This window comes from Aptenodytes forsteri, unplaced genomic scaffold, assembly GCF_000699145.1.
Source record: "Aptenodytes forsteri isolate BGI_AS27 unplaced genomic scaffold, ASM69914v1 Scaffold23, whole genome shotgun sequence".
NCBI lineage: Eukaryota > Metazoa > Chordata > Aves > Sphenisciformes > Spheniscidae > Aptenodytes > Aptenodytes forsteri.
Genome location: NW_008796043.1, coordinates 549,812 through 566,670, shown reverse-complemented (window position 1 = coordinate 566,670; position 16,859 = coordinate 549,812). Strand labels below are relative to the sequence as shown.

General features: G+C 42.2%; 1 protein-coding gene across 1 annotated transcript in view; it reads left to right on the top strand.

Annotated features, from left to right (window-relative positions):
* LOC109279658 (chloride channel protein C-like) overlaps nt 1-16,859 on the top strand; it is a 210,823-nt gene that overhangs the window by 40,837 nt on the left and 153,127 nt on the right. Inside the window, exon 12 of the mRNA XM_019473736.1 lies at nt 3,937-4,103. Coding sequence (XP_019329281.1) covers nt 3,937-4,103 — 167 coding nt within the window. The remainder of the gene's footprint in view (nt 1-3,936; nt 4,104-16,859) is intronic.

The following is a 16,859-nucleotide window of genomic DNA, read 5'->3' as shown; positions in this document are numbered from 1 at the left end:
GGAAAAAGAAAAAATCTGGCAATATGCACAGAGAGTAAATTGCATCCTAAAGAGCAGCCCCTAAAATGCAGGCTTGGAATGAATATCAATAAATGAAACATCACGTTTAACGGTTGAAGAGTTGTAGGCGTTTGGTGGCTGCCCCCAACTTCCCCCCTTCCTTTCTCTGCTTTGTCACCTTTATTTTATCTCTCCCTCTGTAATACTCTGTATAATTTGTTCCTTTCTTAGATTCTTTAGGAACTGGTTTGAACAGATAGGTATTTTTAAAGGAGAGGCTGCATAAGCTTCCAGCCCTGGACCACATGGGCTCCTAATGGTGCTGGGCTGTGGCTGGGCTTGCTTGGCTGCTGTTCTGGGCTTACAAGGGCCTGTCTGCTGGGAGAATTAGTATGCAGGGAGCTCCAGCATGAATTTACAGCCTGCTGGTTACTTGGCACTAATTCCCTGGGTGGATGCTTCTAGTACCTACTGAGAGTGCTTTTGTGCAGGTTAGCTTTAAGAGTGCTTTCGCGTGAGTTAGGCGGGCTCCTTTTTGAAGGTGAGGTATGTTGTTTTTTTGCTTCCCAAGCACCAAGGGTACCCAAACGGGCAGTTAGTGCAGAGTAGCTAATACGCAGTAAATTCACACCCAAACTCACCGAGCACTAACTTCGTCATGCAGCCGAGTCCCGAGGCTCTGCACTTTGTCTCTCTCAGCAGGGAGCAGATGGCCCTTCTCTAAACAGGGAATGCTAATAAGGCTTTATGAAGAGCACATATATATGTGTGCGTAGGTTTGTGTGTGTCCGTATATTTATATAAGATGACTTGAATCTATCACAGTTCTTGGATTAACTTGTGCTTCCTTGATTTTCATCAAGATACCTTAAGGAGGATTTTGCTGCTGCATTGCCATCATCCTTGTCATTAATGGACTTAGGCTTTAGCTACAGGTTTTGGGCAGTTTTTGATGAATTCCTTTTTCTTCGGCGCTAAGAGCGGCATACTTTTTCTTTTTCATATATGAGTGACTGCATCTTTTGTGTGTCAGTCTGTCTTTGTTGCGATTCCCTTCCCAAGCATTTCTTATTTGATCTCTGGAGTTTATTCTTGTATTTGATATGCTTTTATAACTAATAAATGTTCTCTCACAACTTAAGGACCCTCAGTAAGAAGGAAATAAGGTTTTCTCTAGCTCTCCAAATACTCGGATGTGAAATCAAGTCAATTTTTTAACTTTTGCTTTAGGCTGGGCTTCATAAATAACTTGATCTATAATTAGTGTACAGCTTCACCTTATCTTAAGGTCACATAATGGGTTAAATTTTCATGCAAAGTTTTCTTGCAGTTTTATAAATTATTTTATCTGTTTTTCATGCTCATGCTTCAAATATATCATTAATTTCTAAGTCATCGGCAGATTTGCTTTATGTTTTTGCTCTAGTATTGCCTATTTCCAAGAAAATTTCATATCACAAAAATTGCTTCTCTAGTTTCCATCTGTAGTGAGAGTTCAGGACAACTCTATCAGCTCTATTTTGGCCAAAGTTTAAATTTACTTACATACAAAAGATATTGCTCAAAATGCTTTTAACATGTCTTTCTTTAATGACCTCAGCCATACTAGCCTGCCAAAGATAAACAGCATTTCTGCTCGGCAGGCGTTAACTCTTGGACAAAGTGAAGTCCGACGCTGAACCCAGAGGCACTTGCTCCGAGTGTTCAATGCGCTGTTGTAGAGAGGAGCCATCCCCCCCCCAATCCCAGCACTCAGGAGGGCTGCAGGGCTGGGGAAAATCAGCACAAGCCTCAGAGTTTCTCAATAGCAGATGTAAAATGCTGCTGAATGTTTGCGACAATAAAGGATGAGGGCCCGGGCCAGGCCAGCTTGACTGTCCCTGCTAGAGGATGGGAGGGTAGGAGGAAGGGATAAAATGAGATGAAAAACAAGGAGGGGAGCCTGGAAAGCCAGGCTCTGGTTCTTGCTGTTCTGGAGATATTCTGTATAGGTTAAAGCAACACTTGAGAGTGTTTTTTAGAGTTTGAGTTTCAAGGGTTTTTAAATTTAGAGTGCTTTTATAGATTTTTAGTGGTATTTAGAGTGCTTTTATATATTTTTTGTGGTTTTATATTAATTTTTAATGCTGGTTTTATTCCAGAAAAGTTCCCCATAGCAAGATACTTTAAAAAAACCTTAAAAGGAATCCACAGTAAAGGAGTCTCCATCTGTGTGAATGAGTTGCGGCAGATATGATGAAGCAATTCTTCAAATCCCACAGTTGCTGTTTTCCTTTCAACTGATGTGTTCCTGGTGTTTTTAAATAAAACAGTTGAATACTAGGTTTAAAGAGACATTCAAAGAATGCTGTGGTGTTATTAGAAATCCCTGGCTATGTCCAAGCAGAAAGGACAGTTGCATGACCCTGTCGTACACGGCTGACCATGCCATATGAGTCCCTTGTTGAGATATACTGTAAATCATCCTGGATGTTATCTTTCCAAACCCAGAACAGAGACAGAAGGAGGGTGAAAGTATAAGCCTGGATAAGTTTGCTACAGCTTATCAGGCAGAAATGTGTTTATTGGCATTCTTTGAATGTAGATTCTTGGAGTACTTAACAATCTCTAGCTAATGAGGTCTATTAAATGGCAACGTGCTGCAATTCACTTTGTCTGAGTTGGAGAGAAGTTTCTCGGCGAAAGCCTCTTAGGGTTATGAGGAAAGTTTGCATATTTAATCCCAGGATAATTGCTAATCAATATCCCTTTTTAATAGGATGCAATGGTAGCGGAAATAGTGGGAAGTGAAAGGAGATAAGACTTTTTAGTAAAAACTGCTATTAAGGTAATGTAAAGAGAATATTTCTGTGCAGTCATTTTCGCCATGAAAAATATTTGACTTGATTGTGAGTTGGGCATAAACAGTATTAAGTGCATTCACATTACTCTCTACTTTGCGTACGAGGATTCACTCTGAATCCTTTATTCAAAGGCAGTTGTATCGGTGTGCTTTGTTAAGGCACTGCCACCACAGCTGTTAGACATTGGCGGTAGTAGGTCAAGAGAACTCAGTCTACCTCTGTGTTGCAGTGAGCTAACAGTACTGTTACGGTGGCTGTGTCCAACCGCAGAGGCAAAACCAAATAACTGAAAGGGGATAAAGTATTAAAACACGCTACACGTTTGCCACTCATCTGACCATACCCTCACTACATCGGGAGAAAGTGCAAGTATACTTACGAAAGGTGTTTTAGGTGAGATACTATAATTTGTGCATATGTTTCTCTACAACCAGCGCTGCAGTGCCACATTCATAGATTTGAGATCATGGGGACAGGGATGTCTGCACCATGCCTTGTACTGCCGAATGTTGTTCAGCGTGGTAACTGTGTGATGTTCCTGCTGCTTGATCTCCTGAGCTGGACTTCTGTTGAAAGCTTCTTGTTCCCTTTTCTGGCATCCTTCAAGACAATGTTTGTACAAGGATCTTGTTCTGTCAGGAAGCAGCAGTATGGGAAAACAATTTTATATCTCCTGAGCTCAGCAAGAAAGAAAAAATATTTGGATTTGTTTGCATTTTTTAATATTTGTCACAATGCCAAGCTATTTTAAGCAATCTGGCTACTCTGTCTCTACTTACCCTCCTCTCATGCTTCAAAATTATCACAAGCCACCTGAAATATGGGAATCAGATGCGAGTTTTAATGTAAGTGCAGTGCTTCAAGCTGATAGGAACGGGAGGGGGAGCTGTCACTGCATCAGCCAAGACTCTCTGGTGGAAGTGTTGATTGATTACCTATCCCTGGGAAAGGAGGGGGAGCGCCCTTCCACTTTTAGCAGACTGAATTGCTTCCTGTTCCCTTGTGAAAGAAGTAGGTAGTCCTGTGCAACCATTGCCATCGTCTCCAGGTATATGAAAAAAGTGGAAAGTCCTTTGTTCTGTTTTCTCCTTAGGTAGAGATCACGAATGATGTCCAGTCCCTGCTACTGATAATGCTGGCTGTCATGGTGGCCAAGATGGTTGGTGACTTGTTCAGCACATCCCTGTACAGTTCCCTCCTGAAGCTGAAATGCATTCCCTACTTGGATGTGGAACCTTTTGTTCGTCACAGGAGAAAATGGTGAGGTCTCTTATGTTGCTGATCTGTAAGTTTTCTGCGTCATGTTCTGCACGGAGACTGTGTGGGTTCTCTGAGACCTGGAGCTTGGAGGGACAAAGGAGTAAAAGGAGACCCTGATCCTGAACAATGTCCCCACAGTGTGATGTGCTGTACAAATAGAACAGAAGAGAGTCCCTTTCTCTTCAAGTTTATGGTAGGATCTGAATCACCACTGTCACCAGAGTCCTGAGAGCAGTAAGTGCCCTATAATTAATGCCCAGTTAGATGCTGTTTATTAGTGGTCCAATTGGTCCAATGGAGAATCTAGTAGAGGTTTTCACAGACAGGTGTGACTCTGTTTCTTGTGAGCAGATGCCACAGAGCAGAGGAACAACAACAGAGTATGTAGAGTCCTTTATGGTGGAGTTTGCCTTACCCGACTTCTGGATGACTAGTCTGGGCTTCCTGTGTGTTTGGTACTGTAAGATGTACGTTTTCAGACAGCGATTCCAGCAATTTAAGGCAGGTAGGATAAATTGTCTTCTGGAAGTGCCTCCACTGACTATAGACTAAATGAATAGCTTGGAAAAAAGTTATGGTTTTTATTTTTTAACTCATGTTAATCCAACCAGTCCTGTATATCTTCCAGTATGTGAACCAGTATCCAAAACTTCCGTCTGTTCATGGGCATTTATAACCACTAATAAGAACCATTTTCTCTCCTAAATGTGGGTGCTGGGTCTACATTTATCTGTGGGTAGTGAGAACTCTGTACTATTGTCTTCTATAAAATAATTAGCAGAAATGCTGATTCTTTAAGATATTCTCTAAGAATGAATTAGGTAATGTGGTGAAGAAATAGAAGGAAAAATGAATTTATTTATTTACCATAGAAAGACTTTTTCTTTTCCTTAAGGCATATTTGGGTAGTATATATCCACAACCAAAACTATTTGCAGGACACTTTAGCTGTCATTTTACCCAGTATTGAGGTCTACTGGACAATCTCTTAGTTTCAAATGACCCTTTAGAAGAATAAAATATTGGCGACTCATTCTGTCCACACTTTATAACTTTCTTCCAAATGTAGCCATATCTGAAAGTTTTTAGCAGGCACATTGAATGCTGGGTATAATCTAACTGTATTTGACATGAGAGGAAAAAGAGCCAGCAATGTGGTAGGAGGAAATAAAAACAATCTGTGACATTATGGATGACTTCTATATGTACCATGGCAGATAAAACAGAGGGGAAGAAGTCATAAAGTTTCCCATGGTATTCCAGTTAGATGACAAGTCCATGGAAAGAATTATAGCTGCTTTCCTGGTTCAGAGTGAGGGCCTATTCACTTGAAGGACAAATATATATATATATTTTTTTATATATATAAAATTTCATTTCCCTCCCACTCCTTCCCCTTTCCTCTCCAGGAACATTAAAGAAAGTTTCTGGATAACTTGGTCACAGATATACTGATACTCCAAAGCAAAATACATAGTATCACAACTTGGTAAAGATTTTATAGCTAGACACTTTACAGGCTGCCAAGTTTTAGTCTAAATCCTCTTAGACATAGTCTGAATAGGCTGATACACATCTGAACTGGCAGATGTAGTTGCTAAGCCGCTCTCCATCATACTTGAAAAGTCTTGGCAGTCAGGTGAAGTCCTCAGTGACTGGAAAAAGGGAAACATCACACCCATTTTTAAAAAGGATAAAAAGGAGGACCATGGGAACTACCAACCAGTCAGCCTCACTTTTGTGCCCGGTAAGATCATGGAACAGATCCTGCTGGAAGCTATGTTGAGGCATTTGGAAGACAGGGAGGTGATTTGAGACGGCCAATACGGCTTCACAAAGGGCAAATCATGCCTGACTAATCTAGTCGCCTTCTACTATAGAGTGACTGCATCAGTGGGCAAGGGAAGAGCTATGGATGTCATCTACTTGGACTTCTGTAAGGCCTTTGATACAGTCCCATACAACATCCTTTTAGCTAAATTGGAGAGAGATGGGTTTGATGGATGGAATATTTGATGGATAAGGCATTAGCTGGGTGGCCGCATCCAAAAAGTTGTAGTCAATGACTCAATGTCCAAATGGAGATCAGTAACAGGTGGTGTCTCTCAGGAGTCCATATTGGGACCGGTACTGTTCAATATCTTTATTAATGACAGACAGTGGGATTGTACCCTCAGAAAGTTTGCAGATGACACAAAGCTGAGTAGCGCAGTTGATACGCTTGAGAGAAAGGATGCCATCCAGAGGGACCTTGACAGGCTTGAGGAGTGGGCCATTGTGAACCTCATGTAGTTCAACAAGATCCTGCACCTGCGTTGGGGCAATCACCAGTATCAGTACAGACAGGGTAATGAATGGATTGAGAGCAGCCCTGTGGACTTGGGGATATTGGGAGATGAAAAATTAGATATGAGCTGACAATGTGTAATTGCAACCCAGAAGGCCAATTGTACCCTGGGCTGCATGAAAAGAAGTATGGCCAGCAGGTCGAGGAAGGTGATTCTCTCCCTTTGCTTTTGTGAGACCCCACCTGGAGTACTGCATCCAGCTCTGGAGTCCTCATTACAAGAAAGACATGGGCCTTTTAGAGCAGATCCAGAGGAGGGCCATGAAAATGATCAAAGGGCTGGAACACATCTCCTGTGAAGAAAAGCTGAGAGTGTTGTGGTTGTTCAGCCTGGAGAAGAGAAGGCTCTGGGGAGTCCTTACTGCAACTTTTCAATACTTAAAGGGGGCTTATAGGATGGATGGGGAGAGACCTTTTACCAGGTTCTGTAGTGATAGGACAAGGGGCAACAGTTTTAAACTGAAAGAGGATAGGTTTAGATTGGACATAAGGAAGACATTTATTATGATGAGGGTGGTGAGACACTGCAACAGGTTGCCCTGAGAAGTCGTGGGTGCCCCATCCCTGGAAGTGTTCAAGGCCAGGTTGGACGGGGCTTTGAGCAACCTGATCTAGTGGAAGGTGTCCCTGCCCATGGCAGGGGGGTTGGAACTAGATGATTGTCAAAGGTTCCTTCCTACCCAAACCGTTTTATGGTTCTATGATTCTATGGCACTGGCCCGTTTCTTGGTCTCTCCAGCATACTTCTTGGATGCTATGTTACCTTGTTATCCCCTCAAACAAATCAATCTTCACCATTCAGCCACCTTAGACGTCCAGGATTTGGACCGATCCCTAGATCTGTCTTATAGCTTAGGCATCCCAAACCCTGAATATTGACTCAAGGGAACTCTGGATTTATAATCTGCCTCTTAAAGTAAAAAATGTCATAATTGAAACAAATTATGAAGCCTAACATGCAGTCTTTGTAAGAATTCCAAAACCAAGATCCTATTACTTTACCTAGCATGAGAAATACACAGATTAAGACAAGACAGTTTAAAAAAAAATTAGTCTCTGTACATGTTTCCTTATCTCTGTTTCCTCATCTCTTCTGAGCATCCTTGAAACTTGAGTCAAAATTCTACAGAAAGGTGCCTGGCCATGACTTTTCTTTCCATGTGTTTTCCCTGCGGACCAAGATTTCTCATTTGTTTTCTCTCTGACTGCTCCTGCAGCTAACAAGATGCTGTGGGAGCCTCCCTATCTGCTTCTCTAGTCTTTCTTTTATCTCAGAGTGACCACCCAGGGTATGTAAGGCTTTGCTGTTTTTATGTTCCACTTGTTTGCTACACTTTGGGAGTATTTTTATCTTCAAATGTGTCGTGGTTTAACCTCAGTCGGCAACTGAGCACCACACAGCCACTCGCTCACTCCCCTCCTCCCTCTCTCCCCCCGGGTGGGATGGGGGAGAGAATTGGAAGAGTAGAAGTGAGAAAAACTCGTGGGTTGAGATAAAAACAGTTTAATAATTGAAATAAAATAACAATAATAATAATGTAATAATAATAATCCCGGCCAGCTTTCCCCAGTTTATGTACTGAGCATGACGTCACATGGTATGGAATGTCCCTTTGGCCAGTTTGGCTGTGCCCCCTCCCAGCTTCTTGTGCACCTCCAGCCTTCTCAGTCAGTAGAGCATGGGAAGCTGAAAAGTCCTTGACTAGTGTAAGCACTGCTTAGCAACAACTAGAACATCGGTGTGTTATCAACATTGTTCTCATCCTAAATCCAAAACACAGCGCTGTACCAGCTACTAGGAAGGAAATTAACTATCCTTGCCGAAACCAGGACAGAATGTCTACACCTAGATGTCAGTTTTGCACAGGCTATCCTCTTTCTCTGGTTGTGTCAGCTTGGCTGAGGGTTTGCAACCACGTTATTGCTGCTCTGGGAAAGTGTAGGTGACACAGTTACATGTGTGGCAGGTTCTACATCCTCTTTGTTCAGTATTAATTATTCTGTAAAATCACAAAATGTATAAACTGTGCATTGCTGGATTCCCCAAATCATAACAGGGACAGGGGTCAGCTGTGTAGGAACTGGTAGCTAGCATATGTTTATAAACAGGTGATAAATTCTATTTGTGTATGCAGAGTGAAAGATTTGGATGACTAGCAGCCTGCTTAAATGCCATAGAAATGCCCCATAAATTGGGATCCTTCTTCAACTGAAACTGAAAAGCCTTTGGAAAACAGTGCCTTGTTGGTAACAGGGAGGAAAAATGAGAAACTCAAGAGAACGCATATTTTTAGGTCCTCAGCACTCATACTGTTAGAGAGAAAGTGCGGATCTTTGCTTTCCCAGTTCTTCATCGGTGTTAAGGATGAAAAGACCTTCTGTATTTGATCATTTGTTGATTTCCCTTACAGGGCTGGATAACATCCCTGGGCAGAAAATGTGTTAGACACCGAACTGAGAAGAGAAAATAGCCTTTCCATGAACAAGGTGGGGGGTGTTGTTAAGGTCCAGATCCACAAAAGAATTTAACTCTTAACTGCTGTGGAAATCAGTGGGTACATTAAGAAGCTAAATTATTACATGCTCACTATGAAGACATGTCTATAAATACTGTTATATATGAAACTGATGGAGGTGAGACCTAGATCCTCAGTGGTATTTCACTACCTAATTCATATTTGGTCACTGGCATCTCTGGATGCTTTTCTTCCTATGGAACAGAGAGGCTTGAGATTTGTTTTCTTAACACTCATTATTTTTTTTGGAACCTCATTGATCACCCCACCTGTTGTATTCTGTGCCCTGGGTGATAAGGCTCCAAACACAGCTGTATCTAGTACAGGGCTGCTATGGTGCACCGTGATTTCCAGCTACATCACACACCACTGTAAACACCCCCCTCATAAAATCTGGTTCACTGGAACACTCAAAGCTGCTGGCTGCCAGGGAATGTTCTTTAATGAGGGTAAGGAGTACTTGAACACATCTATGACTTGGCAACCCTTCCTGCTTTTTATAAGCTACTATACACTTCAGAGAAAAAATATCTTAGAGGCTACTTTTTAATGGGACAAGTTTACTTAAGAGCTGAGTGGAGCTGGTGCCAGTAGTTCTGTTTTGTTCTAGCTTAATATTAGCCTTGTCAAAGTTCTTATAGCGTCTCCTGGGTGTTTCTGTATTGCATACCATATAAAGCTGCTTTTAGGAGCCAAGAATTTTGGCTGGAATATATATTATAGCGGTCTTATTATATTTTTTTAAAGTGTATCAGAGGTGGCCCTATATTAAAGATCCATGGAGCAAGGCTGATTTTTTTTTTTTCTTTCTCCCTTCTAGTTTTGCCTTAGCCCACACCGCAGACATTGGATCCAGAATTTGAACCAACCCAAGTTTGAGGGTTATTTGGGATCCAAGGTCCTGGTTTGGCCTGTTATAAAATGTGGGGTAATTAGTGAACTTTTTAGATGAGGCTTTGGATTTTGAAAATCACCAGACTTTGTGGAGGGGGAGGGGTGCTTTTGGTTTGGGCCTAGACTAGCAACTATTACACTAGAAGATTCCTTACCCATCTTGTTGACACAAGTGTTCATCCAAATACAACTCACCAAGATGCACGTGGTGCATCCCGTCTCGCCTCTTTGAGAAGCCGGTGTGTTTCATGGCTGCTTGGCGCTTTCATCCTGAGAGGCGTCATTAGGTGGTGGACTTGGCAATGTTTTCGCATCAGAGGGCATCCAGCCCATCTTTTGTAGAGTGTTTGCGGTGGAAGCTGGATCCTGTTCTGGCTGCACAAAGGAAAAAGGGAGCTGCTGTAACAAGGCCACGCTTTGTCTGGGGAGAACCCTGGCTGCTACAGAAAAGATGGAGGGAAGGTGTTGAGATGTGAGGGAGATTTATTAAAATTACATTTGGGCTTTAAGTTGCCTCTATGTCAGACTAAGCAAACATGGCAAAGAACCATTTTTAGTCCCTTTTTTTTGCCTATTCTCCTGTGCTGGGTTTGGAGTTTAGTGTGATCCCATTACCTGAGAAGCAAATGTACGAGCCATAAATGGTGGTATTGACCCCCTGACAAAAATACTATGGCAGAGCCAGATGTCGCTTTATGTGCGCGGAAGAACAGCAGCACAGCCTTGCCTTGTTTTCAGCGTGGGGTTGGTGGTGCCCATGTGGGATGGGTGAAAGGACTTATTGCTCCCTCCTGCCTCTGCACCAGCTCCCACAGATCTCTGTGGGAAAGTCCAGCCTGTCTCACTTTGCAATCCTTTTAACTTGGCAAGAGGCTGATACGTAGCTTGCTTCACTGTGCTCGAGCCTTCAGACTATGCTTGGCTCCAAATTATCCAGAACTGCTCCTAAAAAAAAAAAAAGGTGAATACTTGGTGCACATGAATCTGTGTGAAGAAGGTTGTCTTAATCTGAACATGAATGGAAAGTGCGCTTCCAGCTGGGCAGTTACTGCTGTATATTAACCCCAATACTTACGTTATTGATGCATTTTTTGCTCTTTAACAGGTGGTGATAGACAAGGCTACTTAGCTTTGTATTTTTCAGGAGATCTGATTATCTCTCTTTATAGGATTTTGGGGAAAAATAAGACCCAGTGACAATGAGTGATCTACAGAAATGACCTAATGGGCCTTTTCAGCCTTAATCTTCAGGGATTCAGAAGGGAAATAGTGCCTATATACCTTGTGTGGCTTTCAGCATCTGTTGTCTTTGCCAAGTATTGTCAAGTTCTTAAATGAAAGGCCTTACGTAAAGGCAAAATTTCTTGTGAACTCTATAAGATGATTTTCGACCTGCTCTAATTTTGACTATTTAATGAAGCTACTACCTAAAGTTACTACATGAATCAAAATGACTTCATTTATTTAGATTGGTAAAACCATATAAAGATGCCCAAGATTCTGGTTGCATTACTGTTTATTTCTAGAGCAGAGTCTGAACAAATAAACCAAATTACTCTTCCCATGCTACAGTAAATACCAGCAGATATAACCCTTCCTCCAACCTAAAATAAACTTTTCCCACCCTTAGCCGTTCCCTTTCCTAAAATGTCCAGGATGAGAGCTGGAGCTGGTGCCGTGCCCTCAAGGTTAGGAGCAGCAGGCTTACGCAGAGCAGTGGATGAGGAGCAAGCGTGGAGCTGGCTGAGAGGAGGGCTCGCGGAGACCCGGTCAGCAGCACCTTCCTTTGATGGAAAGGGCTGGAGGCTGAGTAATAGCTCACTGCTGACCTACTGCACTTGGAAGTGTATTGGTAGTTACTGCAGTCCTCATAACCAAGTATATACAATGGAGGCATGAATACAGAAAAATATAATGACAAGGATAGTGAAGACGAGCCAACAATCTGTCTGATTGAAATCCTTGGAGGACCTTGTAAATACTTTAATGTTTACACAGGGCCTGTATATTTGCACAATTACCTTTCCGTGAGCCCAAAATGTTTTACACTGGAATGCTTTCAGGCTCTAAGAAATTATATTTTCTGATATGTCTGAAAACTGCAGGCTCAGCTTCTCTATCGCCCCATTTTTTTCATGAACAATTAAAGCTGGATTCCCCCCTGGCCCTGATTATGCAAAATGTAAATGGCAAGTTCTACCAAGATTATATACTGATTGTGATCACAGTGTGCTAAGAAGAAAAAGTTTTGAATTTACAAGTGAATGTTGTACTGTAAATTATCAGATAGATGCAGTTACCTGATCTGCTTTTATTATAATTCAGAAGCGGTGAGAAAAATGGCTTTCCTGTAGCGAGATTTTTAAGAGAAACAAACTTATAAGAAGTTTGAAAGACTGGTTTGGTGCAGTTGGTCAAAACCTTAGGGAGAAAGTTTGGAGGCGTGAACAGGCAGGTCAAATATAGTGAGTTTTGAAGCAGCTATCCTGTTCCTCTGGTTTCTGTCACAAGGCACTTCTCTTACCTGTCCAAAGCAAGGTCCCTGTTAGAGTGTGAATGGGACTGTCATGGGGTTGGCAAACCTGCTGCAAGTATTGGGCATGCTGTGACAACAGACGGGAACTTAATAAGAGGTTCTGGTTCTTGCTGTAAGGTCTATCGTGAATCAGCTGTAAGGTCCATAGCGAGTGTAACACAGATCCCTTCGGCTCATGGAGAAGTCTTTCCACAGACGTCTTAGTTGCCGCTGCAGCCTGCCTGATGTTGAAGGAGGGATAACAAATCCGCACTGACTTTTGGTGTGTTTTCCATTTTGGGGGAGTCCCGTGAAACCGAAAGAAGTGACTTCTGCACACTTTCCGCAGAAGGAAAGGCACTGAAGCAGCATCTGGAACTAATCACCTGTGTTTCACAGCTCACTGGTGGGCAGCGAGCGAGCCGCTCTGGCTCCTACAGGCCCTTGCATAAAGCACGCACACAGCGACTTTCAGCTGTGGGAAACTTGAAATGGCTTCTGCTGGCCCAGCGAGGAGGAGACTGACTCCCTTTTGGCTCACCTGGGAGGGCAGGCTGCCTGTACTGGTACCACCGCAGCCTTCAGATTTGGTAGCACTCAGGTGGAGCGTGCACATACACACACACACAGAGATCGCATCCAGCCATCGGATGGGGTATTCTACTAATTGGTTAAGTCTGCTCTGGTGTCTGGCCACCATTTGGCAGATACTGACAGTTTCCACTTAAAGGCGGCCAACCTCACCGGAAAGCCAGCTGTGCCGGCAGAGCGGCCGATCTGATGAGGGTGTCATTGAACAACTGTTTGAACTCATTCAAGAAATGGTGGGTCTGACTCGAAGCAGGCTGAAATCCCCTGGGGGTCTTTGCTGGGTATGGGAATACAGACATCGATTTATGTAAGAGTTATACTCAGTGTTCCCGGGTTACATGTAAGGATATCATCTTCATGCTGGTGCTGGGGACTGCTTCCAAGTTCACCTTAAGCTGAAATGGATTCTCTTTGCTGTTCACATATATGTCACTTTTTCTGTTCCTGTGAGAGTTGCTACATCCTCATAAATATTAGTAGCTTGTCATAGTGGTTGCCATGATGGAAAGAGTTATTTATTTACAAAGAGGAAACAGATGGCACAAAATACTTTAATGAATTTCAGCATGTTTGAGAAATGAAATGCCCTTTTTAGAAATAAAATCAGTTTTGCAAAGCTGTTAAATGTTATTTCACACAATCACAAGGGAGGCTTGTTCTTCAGTACACTGAGTGTACACAGAGCCACAGCAGAAGTAAGGCAAAAAAAGGGCACAGAATGGAGTAGTTTTATGAAAAACCATAAAACCATGAGCATAGTTTTATTAGCTGCTGCCATTCAATACGTGGGGTTGTGACAGTAGGTGAGTGAGAGATGAAAGCGGCAGCAAACAGAAAAAGCCTGAGGAAACTGAGTCCTGGTGTTGGGGATAAGGAAGGAGAGAGAGAGAAAACAAGTCAGACACAAAATCCGTTCCCAGAATTTCGGGTGCATATATTGACCGTGTTTCATTATAAATACACTGTCAGGTGCAGAGAGATCACCACTCATTTTCTGGAAGAGCAGATAAGTAATACCAGCATTCATGGTCTTATTTTTAACTGGGATGTAAGTACACACATATTCTCAGCTTGTAGTGGTGGGTCCTTGCCATAAGTCATAACCGATGAAAAAACATGTGCTACACATGAATGGTACTTAGAGAACAGGGGGGTTAGTTAAAGAAATATTTTTTTAAAATGATGAATATATGTGGAAAGTGGTACCTTATACTATTTTTATGAAAAATTAATTATGGTTCCCAATGTGCTTGTGGTGTAAGAAGTGGGCTAGATTTGTTTTAGAAATAGGAATGCTGAAGTTTGAGGGGTTAAATGCCTTTCCCAAGGAAGTTGATTGTACAGCTGGAAGGAGAAGTGCTTTTGCTTGAAATCCTGGTTATAAGTGTCAAAAACTTCTATTTACTGGACTGGGAACAGTATCTCCAGATACCTAGCATTATGTTTTAATAACCTGACTACACTTTTCCATTAGAAAGTGCCTGATTCTTGGAGGGACTGAGCAATTTGAAATATTTTTCATATTTTTTCCCATCCGTATTCCTTTAGTTTACTCATTTTGTAGTCTGTTAGACCTAAATCTCTGTACCTCATTTTGACTAAAAGGTCATCTGATAATCTGTGTCTGATTATTAAAACATACATTGCTGTCCCTGTCCATTCCCAAACATTTTAAAGCCAGCATTTTTAATATACTAGTCGGTGCTTTCTTGGACCAGGCAGAGTGGAAAAGCTAAGGTGGCTGGTACAGTACATGAGGGCGGAGTCCCTGAATGAAGCTTTTATAAAAACTGTCTCATAGGAGCTTTCCTCTCTTCTTTCCAGTTTGGATTAGTTTTTTTGGCACACATTTGCAAGAAACTCATCATGTCATTGCATTCAAACTGCAAGAGCCAGCTTAGTATTTTGCAGATTTCCCTTGGAAATTGCTCTGCGAAGATCTATCCAGAAAACATGCATTTCCCTGTTTGTTTGGTATAAGCAAGACCATGAGGTATTTATTTTTTGTGCTCAATCTACTTGCTTCTCTCACTTTACTCCTATGGAAGTTTGTTTGAAACATTTCTTTGAATTTAAATAGCTTCTACTGGTGTCATTTTGAAAAATGACTTTCTTTGCCTCTGGTTGGAAGGGCAGGGCAGATGGATTTAACAACATAAGCTTAACACTTTCTTTTTCTTTTTCTTTTTCTTTTTTAAAAGATTCCTACAGGCTCAGATAATAACTTGGAAAATACAAGGATAGCTGAATCATTCCCATTCTGAATACAGTAATAATAAGTAGTATGTACACTAGGGTTAACCCATTAGACATCAAGATACCTAATCCATCTTTAGATCTTACTCTCTGTGTACATTTATACACATTCATATGTGTACTCTCTAGAGCCGGCTAGGTGTTGCTTGCAGGGGTCCTCCTTTCTTGACCATTCAGCTGAGCAGCCTCAGTGGGAGCGTGTTTGCTCCCGGCCCCCTGCGAGCCTGGGTGCTGCAGCATCCCCCATGTCTTGGAGATCCCAGGTGAGGGTTCGGATCCCTCACAGCTGAGGTGAGAACCCATTTCGGATCTCTCACATTTCCACCAAATGTAGTCTCCTACAGGTCATGTCTGTTGGATGCCAGTCTTCAATGGCCATGGTGCAGTGCCTTGTGTTGGACTTGCAGCGCTGTTGATATACGTGTAAGGGCTGAGAGCAGGTGTGTGCCAGACAGCTGCTTGTTTGGACTGAGACATTTCCACACATGCTACTAATCATGTGGGGAAATGCACAGTTCTGAATAGAAACACCAAGTGAGTTTAGATGCCTTCAGGTTTGGGTTGAAGTAGTAAGCAGGCACTGTCAATAGCTCTGAATATTTAGATGCCTGTACTCCCCTTAATACTGACATGGCTAAAGTAGGCTGCTAGTTACAATTTGTAAATTTATTTTTGGACTTGCACTGTGAAAACTGAGTCAAGAACTATGAACTTTATGTTTTTACCTACAGTTTCACATGTGGTGCGCTGAGGCTGTAGTTTTTAAGCTGTTTGAGTAATTCCAGCATGTGGATCCACTCGCACAATCCTTTACCTGCTTATCCCAAGGTCTCATGCACAACCTAATTCATTTTTTAAAGCTAAATGCCCTTGTATAAACAGCTACATCTATGCAAAGTGGGTAGGGACTTCTATTTTTCTAACTTAGTAGTATTTTATACTGATAGTGCTGGTGGGAAAAACTTCATGAGGGATAAAGGAACAGAAAAGCAAACTCTTGGCAACCCCCCCCCAAACATTCAACATTCTCCGCTCCCCCCTCCCCAATCCATCTCTTTTCCAAAACACAAAGGCTTTCTTATCTGTTTCCTTTGTTTCTTTTTTGTTCTGCAATTTTTCAAGCATTAGAGAGAGACAGTTTCCCAGCAGATTATGAGACCTTGTGGAAACCCATTTGTCTTTAGCATACAGTAGTTGCTAAACATATATAACTTTCAAATCCTCTCTGGGAAATAAGTGACAGAGACATCCAGCTAACCCAAACACCACATTTCACAGTAAGTGCTGTACTATCAAAAGGTCTTTAGACTGAATAGCTAAATGTCACCTCATTTAAGGATATTGAGGGAGCCAGGGCCAGGGGATGCTGGGAAGCTTGTCATCTTACAGTAAATGAATATATTTGTAGATACACTGAATGGAGACTGAACTCTGCCAAACTTTTGGCTCCTGATTTAGAATCATAGACTCATAGAATAGTTTGGGTTGGAAGGGACCTCTAAAGGTCATCTAGTCCAAACCCCCTGCTGTGGGCAGGGACATCTTCAACTAGATCAGCTTGCTCAGAGCCCCGTCCAACCCGACCTTGAATGTTTCCTGGGATGGGGCATCCACCACCTCTCTGGGCAACCTGTGCC